The 13626-nt window shown below is 42.1% G+C and overlaps 1 protein-coding gene across 1 annotated transcript in view; it reads right to left on the bottom strand.

Annotated features, from left to right (window-relative positions):
- Nucleotides 1-13362, bottom strand: part of RFX3 (regulatory factor X3) — a 688772-nt gene extending 675410 nt beyond the window's left edge. The window contains exons 1-2 of the mRNA XM_086961210.1: nucleotides 13174-13362; nucleotides 8729-8785 (exon numbers count right to left, since the gene is read on the bottom strand). Of these exons, the coding sequence (XP_086817336.1) occupies nucleotides 8729-8759 (31 nt within the window). The 5' untranslated portion in view covers nucleotides 8760-8785; nucleotides 13174-13362. The remainder of the gene's footprint in view (nucleotides 1-8728; nucleotides 8786-13173) is intronic.
- Nucleotides 13363-13626: the final 264 nt, after the last annotated feature.

Genomic DNA, 13626 nt, shown 5'->3' with positions numbered 1-13626 from the left:
GTTGTTCTGAGGAGTATCGTATCCTAGTGGCCATGGGACTAAAAGTAGTAGGACCAGGGGGGGTGGCCCTGGTCCAGGCGCGGACAGGCGCAGACGGGCTTGCCTTGGGCGCGCCCACTGCGCGTGTCCGTTGCGCGTCTGAGGGGGCATGTGGGCTTTATACCGGTGGAGGCGATAAACTACACCGCTAACCTCCCCAGTAACCGGAAGTGTATAATGGCACTTCCCGTTTATGGCGTCCGCTCCCTCCACAACAATCTGAAAACTCCGTAGTGGAACGGGGAGCACGCCAGTGGTCACAAGGTAGCTATTAACTCAGCAAACAATTGTGACACGTTAAAAACACATGGTGCAGAGCAGTGAAATTTAAAAACAAGCGCTGGAGCTCTTAAGTCGAGCGTACCCCTGTAATTTAAACACAGCTCCGTATCAGTGTTTCAAATATCAGACCTGTGTTGGCGGTTAGTCAGGAGCGTGCTAACGGCACTGGTAGTCTAGAGAGTCCAAAAGCTCTCAAATGACGGCGGTCTTTATACCGGTGGAGGCGATGAACTACACCTTTAACCTCCCCAGTAACCAGAAGTGTATAGTGGCACTTCCTGTTTATGGCATGTGGTTATCTTCGAAAACTAGCCTCCTTTAATGTGCATGAGGAGTCTTAGTATCACAGCAGGATTACCATTTTCTGTATAATAACTCTGTACAAAAGTCACCGCTATCCTCATCCTTGGACGACAGGCCCAAGTATCATTTCACATCTAGGTAGGACACCTGGGGGTTCCTTTTGGGTATAAAAGCACCACATCTACACTGGACAAATCAGAGGAGGAGAAGCTTCCATGCTGACACAAGACGTGGAGATTCCTGTAATCAGAAACTCCTGCACTCAGTGGACTGACATCCCTTGCGGGGTGTCCTACTTGAGACCAAGACAGGGTCTTTCATCCTATCCCATCAGGTAATGGGGTTGGCTCCTTCCTAGGGGGAGTCTTGGCTTTACACCTACATACATGCTAGGTACACTTAAATAGGGTTAGCATTTTAGGAGTACGCATTATTACTGCCATGTAGCTATATGCCTGCATATATTTACTGTTTTAGCACCATGGTAGAATACTACATTTTATTTACTCTGCTGGTGCTTGTAATCATTTGTATCTGTTTCTGCCTAATGGTTGTCGCAGCACACGTATTTTATACTAGAATGACGCTGGTTCAATAAATACTTATTGAAAACACCCATTCATCTATTCTGTATATCTCTGAGAGTAGAAATGAGCACGAGTGACTGAGCGAAAAGTACTGTACTGGTTCCACGATCCCTGAAGGGTCAGGGTTGTCATGTTCGATAGTTGCCAGAAACTATTCGCTGCTTGGTAAGGTTGTGGGGCTTATAGTGGCACTGTGAGCTAGCTGGTCTAAAGGCTAACATATCCTTTGGAGTGTCTGGAACCAGTTTCTCATTATAACCCTTAACACCATTAGTAGTACAGTTATCTCTTGACAAGATCATTTTCAGACTGCTGCACTTTATGCTGATATTGTGCACAGAGGGAAACTAGGAGATTCCATCTAGACAGTAAATTAAATGTGCAACTGCAGATCAATGCATGGTAAAAATCATAATCTACCCACTAGTACTGCTCAAATCCATTAAAATACCAAAACAACAAGGTGACGGTTCGAATGCTTGAATTAATCTCAGCCACTGGAGATCAATTGGGCCGTATTCCATTCCATTGTTTCTCACCACCGTGCCACCTCAGTTTGTACCCAGCCATATTCAAATCAGTCTTGACCCTGCTCCTCGTGGGAACAGTCCAGCCTCAACATTCAAATCAGCGAGTATTCATTTTAAAGACATCAATATGAACACACTAAACCACCTAAAAAACAAAATGAACATTATGAGTGGCGACGTGCACTGTGTTTTGACCATCCTCGGATCTGGACTTAGATCTGCATGCAACGAGATTCGAGGAGATATCAAGCTAGACCCTTTATTTAAATCCTCATAAACACAGAGAAGAACAGTCTTCTCATGAAACACCTAAGCAGCCTTACATACTTTTTTGTAAGCTAAGTCTGATGCCCCCCCCCTCCCGCCCTTTACCACTCGACTTTTCTCTTTTGCCCAACATTACTTCACTGCTTCCTCCGGCTCCCAGTCCCATCTCTTTCTGGGCACCATACCCTGAATATCAGCCTTTTTTTACTCCCCAACATATTATAGGATACCAGAACACACTACGTGACAAACTGTAGCGCAATTCACTTTCTATCAGCATAAGGCGTTCTCTCCTCTGAGACTGTGGTGTATTTCTCACTTTTCAATGCAGACTATGCCCTGGCTATGTCTGTGGTTTTCTGCCTGTTGCCCATGCCTTTAACTTCATGTGGTTTTCATTCCTATGACTTTCAAAATGATATCTCCGTGGCATGTTTAAATAATCCCCCAATAAAATTGTCAAAATGTGTACTCCACCTGTAAAGCAATTTGTAGTCCTTCAAGACTACATTCACACTATATATTTTATTTAAAATTAAAATTAAAATTAAAATAAACTAGTCTTTTCAAAGACGGTATGGTATGGGTGGAATAACTTCCTGGAAAGACTAACTATTGATAATCCTCCAAGAGGAAACGTACAGTATTTTGCAGCTGTGACACTTTCACTTGTCGGTTACATTGGGTAAAAAGAAAAACACATAAATACAGATGTAGCCCTAGACACACACGCATTGGAGTGAAAGAAATTGAAGGTGAAAAGCAGAGTTAAGGACGCCATGTGGCAAAAAACATCGGCTTGACCGAAACCTGCCTCATTTGAGCAGATATATCCAATTTTCTGTTACAGAGCAGATTGAGAAATTGAACTACTTTCTCCTGGTTAACACACTAGCAGCTATTCGCTTGGGATACGACTCATGGTGTCTCTGTAGAACAGCAAAAATGTAATGAAAACCCTTAAGAGCCAAGCAGAGTTCTAAAACCTCGGTTCTCCTGCACGGAGCTCGTGCAATCACACCGAGCGCGGCGAAGCCTGCTGAAAGCGTGTTTATTATAGCATTTGAAATACTGAGCAAGGAAACCTGCTCGCAGGTAGTGACTGAACTGTGATACAGGATTAGGGCTAGCACACTTAGTGTTCCGAGCCGCGGGAATCACAAGTGGACTTTGATGGCAGCTCACTGCATGTGCACGTTAAGGTGCTGTTTGCACTGCATAAGAGAGCAGGTTCATTTGGCTTAGAACAGTTAATTATTAAGTTACACAAAAATGTCTATTGTACAGTGGGTTAAAAGGAAAACAGCAGGCTATGTAGAAGTCCAGAAATGGCAAACAATGGCTTATTGATCCTGACACAGCTGTCCAAATGTCAGCTAATTGGCAGGTGATAAATATATGTTTTTCCAATGCAGTGTTTTTTTTTTTTAATGCACGACTTTACACAGCACTTCGCCATCTCAGGGCACTTTGAAAAAGGAAGACTTTTAACAGTACACACAATAAATGCCGATTGATTGATTGACATCGTTTTAAAGCACCCACCACCCCTAGGGGTCTCCCAGTTTGTGTCTACCATATACATGCTTCACTCTGTTCTTCTATAGGGAATTTCTTGAAAAGCCTTTATTGAGAAGGTGAAGTTATTTCAAACAATTATCGACGGTCTTCAAATTTCTCACATGAACAGCCTGAAAGTGTTGTCACCGTATTGGGCAGTTAGTGTGCTGATACAGACTTGGTGTCTAATAGGCATGGCCACTGGAATTATGTGGTTTTGTGGATGCAAAGTTTTACGCATAATTAGAGATTTGCCACATAATCCATCATCAGCTATATAATCTGTTTAACAGAAGAAAAATACGTTTCTGGCTCAAACGGATCAAAATTTGCTAAAAATGCAGCAATATGTGTTGCTGGACAGTGAAAGGCCCTTCTAAAAGTTTGAATCGTCATCTTTCTGTTGCTTATTGCTTTATCTGGATGTCAGATTGGGGTTAGTGTGTGGAACCTTTGACCAGATAGTGTTCACATGTGTAAAAACAACTAAATAACGCAGTAATACTATCACACGTCAGATTTATGCAGCATAATTTGATTCTTCGTGCAAAATAATGTGTTATGCCCATGCTGCATAATTCCAATAGCCCTACTAATAGGCTTCTTAGCCTTTACTTTGGAGGCAATGGACCATATAGAAAGAAAGTAAAGCAATTTATATTCACCTTCTTTCGGAATTAGTTTGTCTCTAGATGTCAGGAGATCACGTAAAAAGGCAAGCTGGCATTTGGATTCAGGGCATTACTGCTCCATTTTGAAATGGCTTTGAAATGTCCAACTACAAAATTAAAGGACGTTTCGGTCCTATGGAACGTCCTCTCTGACTCATTCAAAGACGGTGCCCTTGTGCCAGGGCTCCCACAGAGAGATTCTCTGAGCTACATGCATGCAAGAAAGACAAAGAAATGTAGTTGGAATGATGTGTCAAAAGAAGAATGTAAATAAAAGCAACTGAATACGACACTAGGAAACCAATTTCCGAATTCTGTTACGCTATTTAAGGGGTTCAGATAATTTGTCTACCAGGTTTAATCCAGTTCACTTACTGGACTGGAGACTAAAGATGTTCTGCTGCTGGGTGTAGAGTTTAGAGCCACAGAAGTCCTGTGAAGAGTTGACCACCTCAACTCCATCTGTTGTACCAGAGCATTCAAAGCAAATAACTGAGATCACTTGGAAAGATAACTGCCGACTGAGAATCCTAACATACCCATTACATAGTTTGCTTTACAAAAAGCAACCCAAAATTCTTCTTTCGGAAACTTGGAATTAAGAAGCTGACTGTGCAGCTTCATGTCCCATAGTTCACAGAGCATTATTAAGTGCAGGTCATGTGCCGTGGCTGCTATAGCTTACAAGGCATGGTTTGCCCAGCCACAATATAAAAGGAACTACCAACCCAGAATTGAACCAGTCCAAAAGATGTGGGTCAATGCATAAAAGACTTGAGGTATTATTTCCAAATTACCAGAAAAACATTTACAGTTTAGTTAACATAATCATCCAAATTCTTAACCCATCACTTAAAATCTGCATTTTGGAGGGGACGAGGGGTGTCTAGAAAGTAAAGTCAATTTTGTGAAAGAAATAATTACACTGAGGTTAGGCACGTCTTCCAACACACTTTAGATTTTGGTCAATCTATCTATCCATCCAGAAATCGCAATGAAAAATTCCTTTGTTTAACTGCCAAACAGTGTATCATCAATTATAACAAAAATGCCCCTGTACCATACTCACATCTCTCGAAAAAGTTCCTAAATATGAGTTCAATGGTATTTTGCTCTATAATCCAACAAGATCTTTGGTGAAAATATGCTAAGAGCTGGCCATCTTTGAATGTCCTTCAAGATTTTATCTCTTATACTGTGCAACTGCTGTCTAATCGTTTGACAGAAAGCAGAGTTTCTGCTCACCAGGTTTCTTATGATGAATATAGATAATTTACATGGGGTCCTTACCCTCTTTCTTTACAGAGGGGCATTTTATATGGGAAATTGGACACTTGTGAAATTTATTTTGATATAAATCTCCAATCATAATACCATACTACAACAGGGAGAAAATAGATTCCATCAATGTGCTTAGATATTGCCAAGTACTAGTGTTATGTAATCCACAGAGAATTGATAAATAGACTAAAGCTACACAGAACTGTAAGTGGTATGCTAAGCTTTAGTCCCTCAACCCCACTGGCTCTTCCTTTATGTTACCCAGAAGGACACCTGCTACACAGATCTCTCCATTCCTGTCGAATTTGATCCCAGATTTGAGCAGGTACCTGGAACTCCCACTTAAGAATAGGTGCCCGTACACTGCAATCCTTCCCTATTGAAGTTGCTGCTTTCTTAGCTCATTCAAAATTTTAGAATATAATTTATAATTATTTTCAAATCTTCTGAAATTAGCTTGAAGCTCCTTTATTCAAATACAATGATTTAACAAAATGTATCTCTAAATAGTATCCTTGCTCCAAAATGGCACTCCAAAGTGAAGACAGGGTCTTGACCATGTTCTGAGAGACTAGCACAACACTGCTATAAATGGAAAGAAGTGGTATGATGATTTACTGAGACACTGCCGCCTTCAGCAGCAAAGATCAGTGGTCTCTTACTTAACACCATAACCCTACCAAGTGTGAAAAACCAAGAAGCTGTTTATTCCACCTATACAACGTCTGGCACAATCTACTGATGAAGTGTAAAAAGCAGGAAAGTGGTCAGCACTAAGAACGAAACAAATGTTACTCTGCAGATCAAGTGGTGCCAGAAGGAAAGTATGAGGCAGACTTGTTCCCTTTAATTTTCTCCTAGGTAACTACACAACATGAAAAAACTCATCTAACCAGAGAAAAGTACCCATTGAGATTTGGGCTGGGGTTTCACCAAGAGACACTTTAATAAATGCTGGACAGAAGAACTGCTTTCACAATAACAAACTAAGTTCACAAGCAATTTAAACTGCTTTTTGATTTAGTGAACTAAAAGCAAAGAGCATAACAATAAAATGTACCTATATGGCTTTGAAATATACAAAGTTAATTTAGTAATAGTAGTAAATGACTCTTTTCAAATGGATCTGGCTACCTTGAAGTCCAGTACAGAAGAAAGAAACAGTTCTCTTCACCCGGTCTTGCATCACCAACAATCAAAAACAACACATTTTCTGTAATGTTGCTGAAGTCTGCTTGGGTTCTGAGATGCACAGTGACATAATTCACTGTGCGACCGCTTCAAGGGTAAGGAAAAATGAACTCCCCTTTCACATAGCCTGTTGTCTTAGCCATACCAAGTTAGAATACATAAGATTATCTCAGGGAAAGTCCTATACTTTCTGTGTTTAATATTGGAGAAAATAGAAACAAATCACCAGGTCCAGCTTATACCTGCTTTAAAGAATACAAAGATGGTCATACTGTGAAGGATCACATCACTGGCCGACTCAAGAAAACAAAACTTAAACAATACACACATGGCACATTTCAGTAAACTAAAGCACATGAGCTTCAAAAACATGTAAACACGTTTAACTCAAAGCGTTTTCAGGAAGGACATGAAGTCAGACAGAACCGAAACTTGTGGAGATATTATTCTTAATTGATGCTTAAGGCACATGGACGTTTCATAAACTAATATCTGTGGCACAGGCCAGTGTTTAACCTGCTATGGGGGTTAAAGTTGCAGTTAATACACATCGTTTGCATCAACTGTTCAGTGTAGATGGTTTCATGGCAATGACCAATAGTAACTTTTTAGGTTATGATTCATCTTCATTTTTCTCTTTTTGATTACTTTCCATTTTTGGTCGAGATCCACACAAGCTCTATCTGGTCTTTATAGTTCTTTTTTTAACTAAAGCATGAGGAATACAGCAAATACATAGGAAACTACAGAAAAGATGTCAAGCTTTATGTGTTATCAAAATCGTGACATGAATGTGAAAGCAGTTAATGGTTTTCTTCCAAATCTTTTTTAGGACCAATGCATTAACCTGCCAAGAAGCAGCAGGTTGACCACTTTGACCCACCCCTGTTTACTAAATCCTGCTGCTTTAATGTTTTACCAACTCACCCAGGAATAGTTTTACTAGTTTAAGACCATTAATTCATATTGGGTCTGCCTTCACTCACGCATTCCAAATGCTGTGCCGTTGTGTGTATTTTTTCCAATGCGTATAGCGACAAGTGGTCAGAAGGGCAGATGTTTTTGAATTAGCTTGTAATCCTGACTGAGAGACGAGATCTATTTTCTCTGGGCCCGCATGTATTTGACAACCAAATAAAGCACAGCTGACAGCGAAGAGGTTTTGTAGGGACAGACACTTTCTTTTTCAAGTGGCCTTTATATGTTGTCTAGAAGCTTCATGCTTTGGTCAGCTCTTTATAGATGATCCCGTTTTTGCTCCAGAGACGACCCCGGAAATATCAGATTTTCAGAACTGCACATTACAAATATACTGACGATCAGAATATAATGCGCAGATGTTACTGTGTGGAACGTCATGAAGACTAAATCTGATAAAACCGTGAAACTTAATGAAATGAATTCAGTCCCTGGGAAAATAATTAGCACCGACGGTGGCTCCTGGTAATGACAAAAGGGGAGGACGCCACCTGCTTTGTAGAGTCCTTTTGTGGGCCTCTGAAAGTCCCAACACAATGCCCTGGAAATGAAAGTGACACCTGTTTAAGGCAGCCATCTGCCCTGAACAAACTGGGGTTAGTCAAATCGCCGTCTCTCCACTTAATCTCGGATTCCTGAAATACAGGAACACTGTGCACCTGTGAACACTAAAGAATTAAAACAATGCACCCATAGCAGCCAACAGCCAGAGGAAGTTAAGGAACATATAAAACTTTACATATTACGACTTTCTCGAGGAGGAAGTAGGCAAACTTTTTCACACAAAACACGCTATATCAAAAAAAATGTATTGCCTTTATTGACAATGTGAGGTTCATTAACAACTGACTATTGGCTGGTGTGGGCACACAAAATCAACGCTGTCATCCAAAACATGTTCAAAGATGGCTTTTTCCAAACAAATGCAGCCCAACACATGGCAAGTTCCAAATATGCGCAGAATGAATAAACAAATCGAACTCATTTTGTGCTTTTTTTCTCAAAAAAAATCCAACATTCTTTAAAAGCCTATGTATACCTCGTTTACATTCCACCTGCCAGCTCCTCATGTTGATAAACCTTTCCGGTCTGCCGTCTGCAAACAAAAACACACGGGTTGCAGCTCTTCGTAATAAATACAACAAAGGGAGATATTTTTACTGCATGGAATGACAGAACGATATTGCAAATCAATAGCATATGGCAGAGTACAAAACGTTAACAGAAGAAACATTTAGCACGTGTGGCTGCGCTGCCAGCGGCGCATACATTAAACAGCATCTCGACACCTAATGCATGGAATTACGGAACATTTCAGACACACAAAACCAACAACAGCTATAATTTCCTTACGCACAAAGCATGATATTCCTCGTTACACTGGCGCGAAAATAAGGCTATTACTCTGTTGTATAATGGTATTCTAATTAGCTTCCATCTCGCCCAACACCTGGGTGATTACAAGAAACACAAATATGGAAAGCAGCACGTTGTTGTCAATGCCTGTAAACGCACTGCTAAACTAGGCGCATCCAAGAAGTAGCTGAAACGTGACGTATGCATGAAAGAGGCCGCTCAAAAAGCTTTAGTGAAGACCCATAACTATTGTTCTGAAGAGAAACAGGAGGTGGCTATATTTGTACCTTACTGACTGGGTGCTTCCATCGAATTGTGTCTTGAAGTTTAACGAACAGTGAGTGCATATTTGAAAGTGTCTTTATAAAACACGCTAAGGATGCCTGGCCTCCACCATGGGGGTGCCCAGGAGTGGACGCCTCCGAGGGAAAGCCAGGATGGGTTCCACAGCGGTATTTGTACAAGCGCCTTGAGACCCTTGCGGGTGAGTAGTGCGCTATACAAGTATCAATTTACATTTACATTTTATGTGAGAAGTGTATTGTGAAATAGATTGCGCCCAAAACCATTGTATGTGCAGCTGTGAAGGTACGTAGCCAAAAAGAATTGAACTAGACTATAAAAATGTGTGCCTGGGCAAGTACCACCAAACAGGCAACTGAAATGGGTTTTTTGAAAGGAACCCATAATTTCTTGGATTCTGATAATCCACTAAATCTGATTAAGTAAGGTACGTGATTAAACATGTAACTACTTAAGGGAGCATCAACCACGAAGGTCCAACCATATTATCAAACGCGTAGGCCCACTAAAGCAGGCACAAACGCAGAGCAGTCTCTAGGTATGCTGGCAAAACCACAAAAGACTAGCATGTCCAGACATTTAATCCACAATAGCATCAGAACAATAGCGAACGTGCGGCACCTACATCCATAGATTATCTGAAAGCTGGATTCCGTGCAGAACCATATACATAAATAACAATGCAACCACTAACTGCTTATTGCTAGGGTAGAATTTAACAGTACCGACACACTCTGAAGCACACTTGGAAACTAACAAGCAAGCACAGCTGGCAACAGTTCCAGAAGCCTCTACCTAAAGAGATGCGAAATGCTAACTCCCACCTGCTGTACATAAAAAACGTGCTTCCAGAACGGAAAGTGGAATTATCTTTCCTGTGTGACGTCACTGACCGGCAGCCAAGAATAGTCAGCAAGCCACAGTGAACAAGTGAGACAAACTTCAGTGCCCTTATGGTAAATACCCTGTCTGTACATCAGCAGCAGCTGAATTCGTGGACTTGAACTCCAGGAAGATTCAGTCCACTGTGTAGGAAGTTGTTGCTTCAACTAATAGAAAGGCCCGGCTCATCTTTTCAACCTACAGAGGTATGCAAAATGATGATCGTGCCAGAAAATCATATAAATACAATGCACACAGTTAATAAAGCATACTGATAGCACGGGAGACTGTAAAACACTATAAAGATATCAAACTATTGCTGTCTATATCTACTAAAAAGCTCCTTAGAAAATTGATAGTGAACACTCACATTTACTGCCTGGAACTATTACCATGCAGCTATAATGCGCCAAGGACCACCAACAATAAACCTCCCTTACCAATCTTAGCATTGTAAACATCGAATTTAAAGTCACAATGCACAACAGATACACCACCAGAAACTTGTGCTGATGGTGTAAATGTGTTGGAAATGGACCACAGGTCAAAGGGAGGCAGAGCTGCATTTTAGGGCTCCTCTGTCGCATTGTCATCTGCGCCCATCTCCACGTGAGAGAGAAGGGCAGCAGTATTAAACTTTCTCGGAGTTCATATACAAATTAAAATACTTAGAAAATATTGTTCTGCTTCATCAGAGGCATACATATGCTCTACTATGTGCGCGTGTGCCCGCCAGGTCATAGTGTTACCAAGAAGCAGCACATCCGGAGCAGTGTACTGTAGACTTAAAATGAGGGCATTAATCACATATCAAAGTACGGATGTGGTACTGTTATGAACACATGGAAGGCGACCTGCTTCTCTTTAGTCTGCTGACCTACCATTTCCATCTGGCTCGGGCCTATATTTTATATCTAGAGCATGGCATAATTAATAATGACTTCTTTCTGTAGTTTATAGAATGTATTACGCAAATTCAAGCAGCTGAATCTGGTAAAACACAAGAGATCAACTGTGAGATCTTAAGAGGGATTCTCAGGAAATAGGATCCACGAGTAGCATAAAATAGAGCAACAGTTGCCAGAGTGTGGAGACAGCAAGATTGGGTGACAAACATCTTCACTGACAGCAGACATTTTTACTGTGCTTTCATCTATCCACAGTGAAAGGTTAAAAACATTGTTTTTATCTAGGAAAAGTTCCAGGTATGGGCACGATGTACCAGGACGAGAGTGAGTTTCAGGGACATCACCCCGCCCTGTACAGGTGATAATAGGTTTTAAAAATAAAAATGTGTCATCAAATAAATATTTGTTTTTGTAAACAAATAAAAGTAGTCCTTTTAAAGGTCGAATGTTCCAACCTAACATGCACTTGCCAACATACAAATTAATTAATACCATGCCACACACTTTAGAAGCTTTCCTTTGGTGATAAATCAATACATTTTAAGCTGCTATTGTTTGGAGAAAACGAGATCGAATCAACTCTTGACTTATTGCACATTTCACGGGGAGACTAGGCGGTACCTAAGAACTGCATTACATGCAGTCAACGCAGTACTAACGCCTCTCTGTATCTGTATATCCTTCATCTATATGGCATGCTGCTGCAGTCCGAACAGCCAAGTTTTTACGAAGCAAACATTAAAAATACACACATACCCTCAAGAAGGAAACTGCTCTTGACGTGTGCAGAAGACCTAAATATGCAGGGATACAACGTATCCATCGCTCCCTGGGAGAACGATTCCACTTCAAATCAACATAAGACGTTTGGCGATGACGTGAATATTTGTGCGGGACAACAGAACTGTACCCCGCTTCCCAAAAAGGCAAACAATCAGAAGTGTGGATGGCATATGCTAGACAGATCCCAGATTAACCAACCGGCACAACGAAAGAGGGTGTGACACGTTTTAAGTTCAGAGAGCAGGCACTGCTTATAAATCCAGGAACTTCAATGTCAGGTTATGAAAGGGGCGAATAAATCCACCAAGAAAAATCGAAACAGATGACTGGAGCAAGGTGTCTTCACTACAGACAATTTTGCAAAGTAAACAGCTGGAACTCCGATGCTCAAGCCTCAGTGGCACACGTGAATAACGAAAGCTCCGTTTTGCTAAGAGCACTTTATACAGAGCGCCCCTTCAAATCAACGTGCACAAGGCAGCATCACCTGCAGCCATGGTGAACTGGTATCAACTGCAACGTCAAACGGGGGAGGGGGGATTCCCACACTCTGCGAGTGCAATTCAAAAGCGACCGAGACAAAAGCACATTTTGCATGAGACTGAGGTGAGAGACTGAAATGCACAAATAATACAGACACACTGAGCAAGGAAATACATTCCCAAAGCAACATAAAAACTGACAGCGAGTGAAAAGCGAAGCGGAGCCTCTTGGCACACTACATTAGCCCTAACCCAGTCCCATCATGACCACCAAATAACAGACCATGGACAGTGCACAAAAAAGTTGAAACAATCTTTATTTATGCCAAAACAGACATAAGAGAATGAACCAGGCCACACTGATGCCTCTATCATTCCCACCCCCAGCATACAGTACCACCCCCTTCATGCATATACATCCAGGCGGCTCTCTGATAAATATTTATTTTTCAATAGCTAGGCAAATGGAAATACATAAACCCCCTCAAATGTACATGAGGTTGCGCAGGCCCCCTCCTTTATACCCAGAGCAGCGACGGGAGACAGGATCCACCATGTCCTCAGAGCGGGGAGGACTGGGGTCCTTTTGCTTCTCGGAAGGAAAGGAGCCTGAGGCTGCCCAAGGATAGATGGTGATCCCCATCTCCCATCACGCACGTACACACATTACACACATAGAGCGACCGGCAGGATGCAGTGCACCCCGGGCAGAAAGAGGCTGACCTCGGGTGCAAAGGGGGTGGGGAGCACAAACACACAGATATATTCACCTTGGCTGTGGATGGTGTTGCTGGTGGCTGTTGTTGTTGTTATGGGTGGTGGAGGAGATGCAGAGGAGGAGGAGGTGGCGGTGGAGGGTGAGGAGGAGAGGAGTAGTAGTTGTTGATGGGTAACAGTCGCCAGGACTACGGTGACTATGGCGCTGGGATTCACAAGGCAACAGTTGCTATAACTCACAAAAGGAGGGGAGGCAGCCTAGCCTGAGCGCCGGAAGAGGTTGTACTGACCCGCCCACTAGGTGGGCGCTCAATGGCTGAGACGTTCTACGGACAGGAAGAGGTGGATTGGCCGCGCCCATCGGTGACGAAGGTTCTGACGCGAGAGTTCTGCCTGTTTCTGATGCAGCATGGTGCGTGTCACTGTATCCTCCGTTAATGGACTGCAGGGAGCGACCACGTTTCTGCAATGGGGGCCAGTGTTAGAAAGCAACGCAAGGCGCCTAA

Source organism: Lissotriton vulgaris, chromosome 3_1 (genome assembly GCF_964263255.1).
Source record: "Lissotriton vulgaris chromosome 3_1, aLisVul1.2, whole genome shotgun sequence".
NCBI lineage: Eukaryota > Metazoa > Chordata > Amphibia > Caudata > Salamandridae > Lissotriton > Lissotriton vulgaris.
The sequence above is the reverse complement of the archived record's forward strand: the minus strand, read 5'-3'. Positions and strand labels throughout refer to the sequence as shown.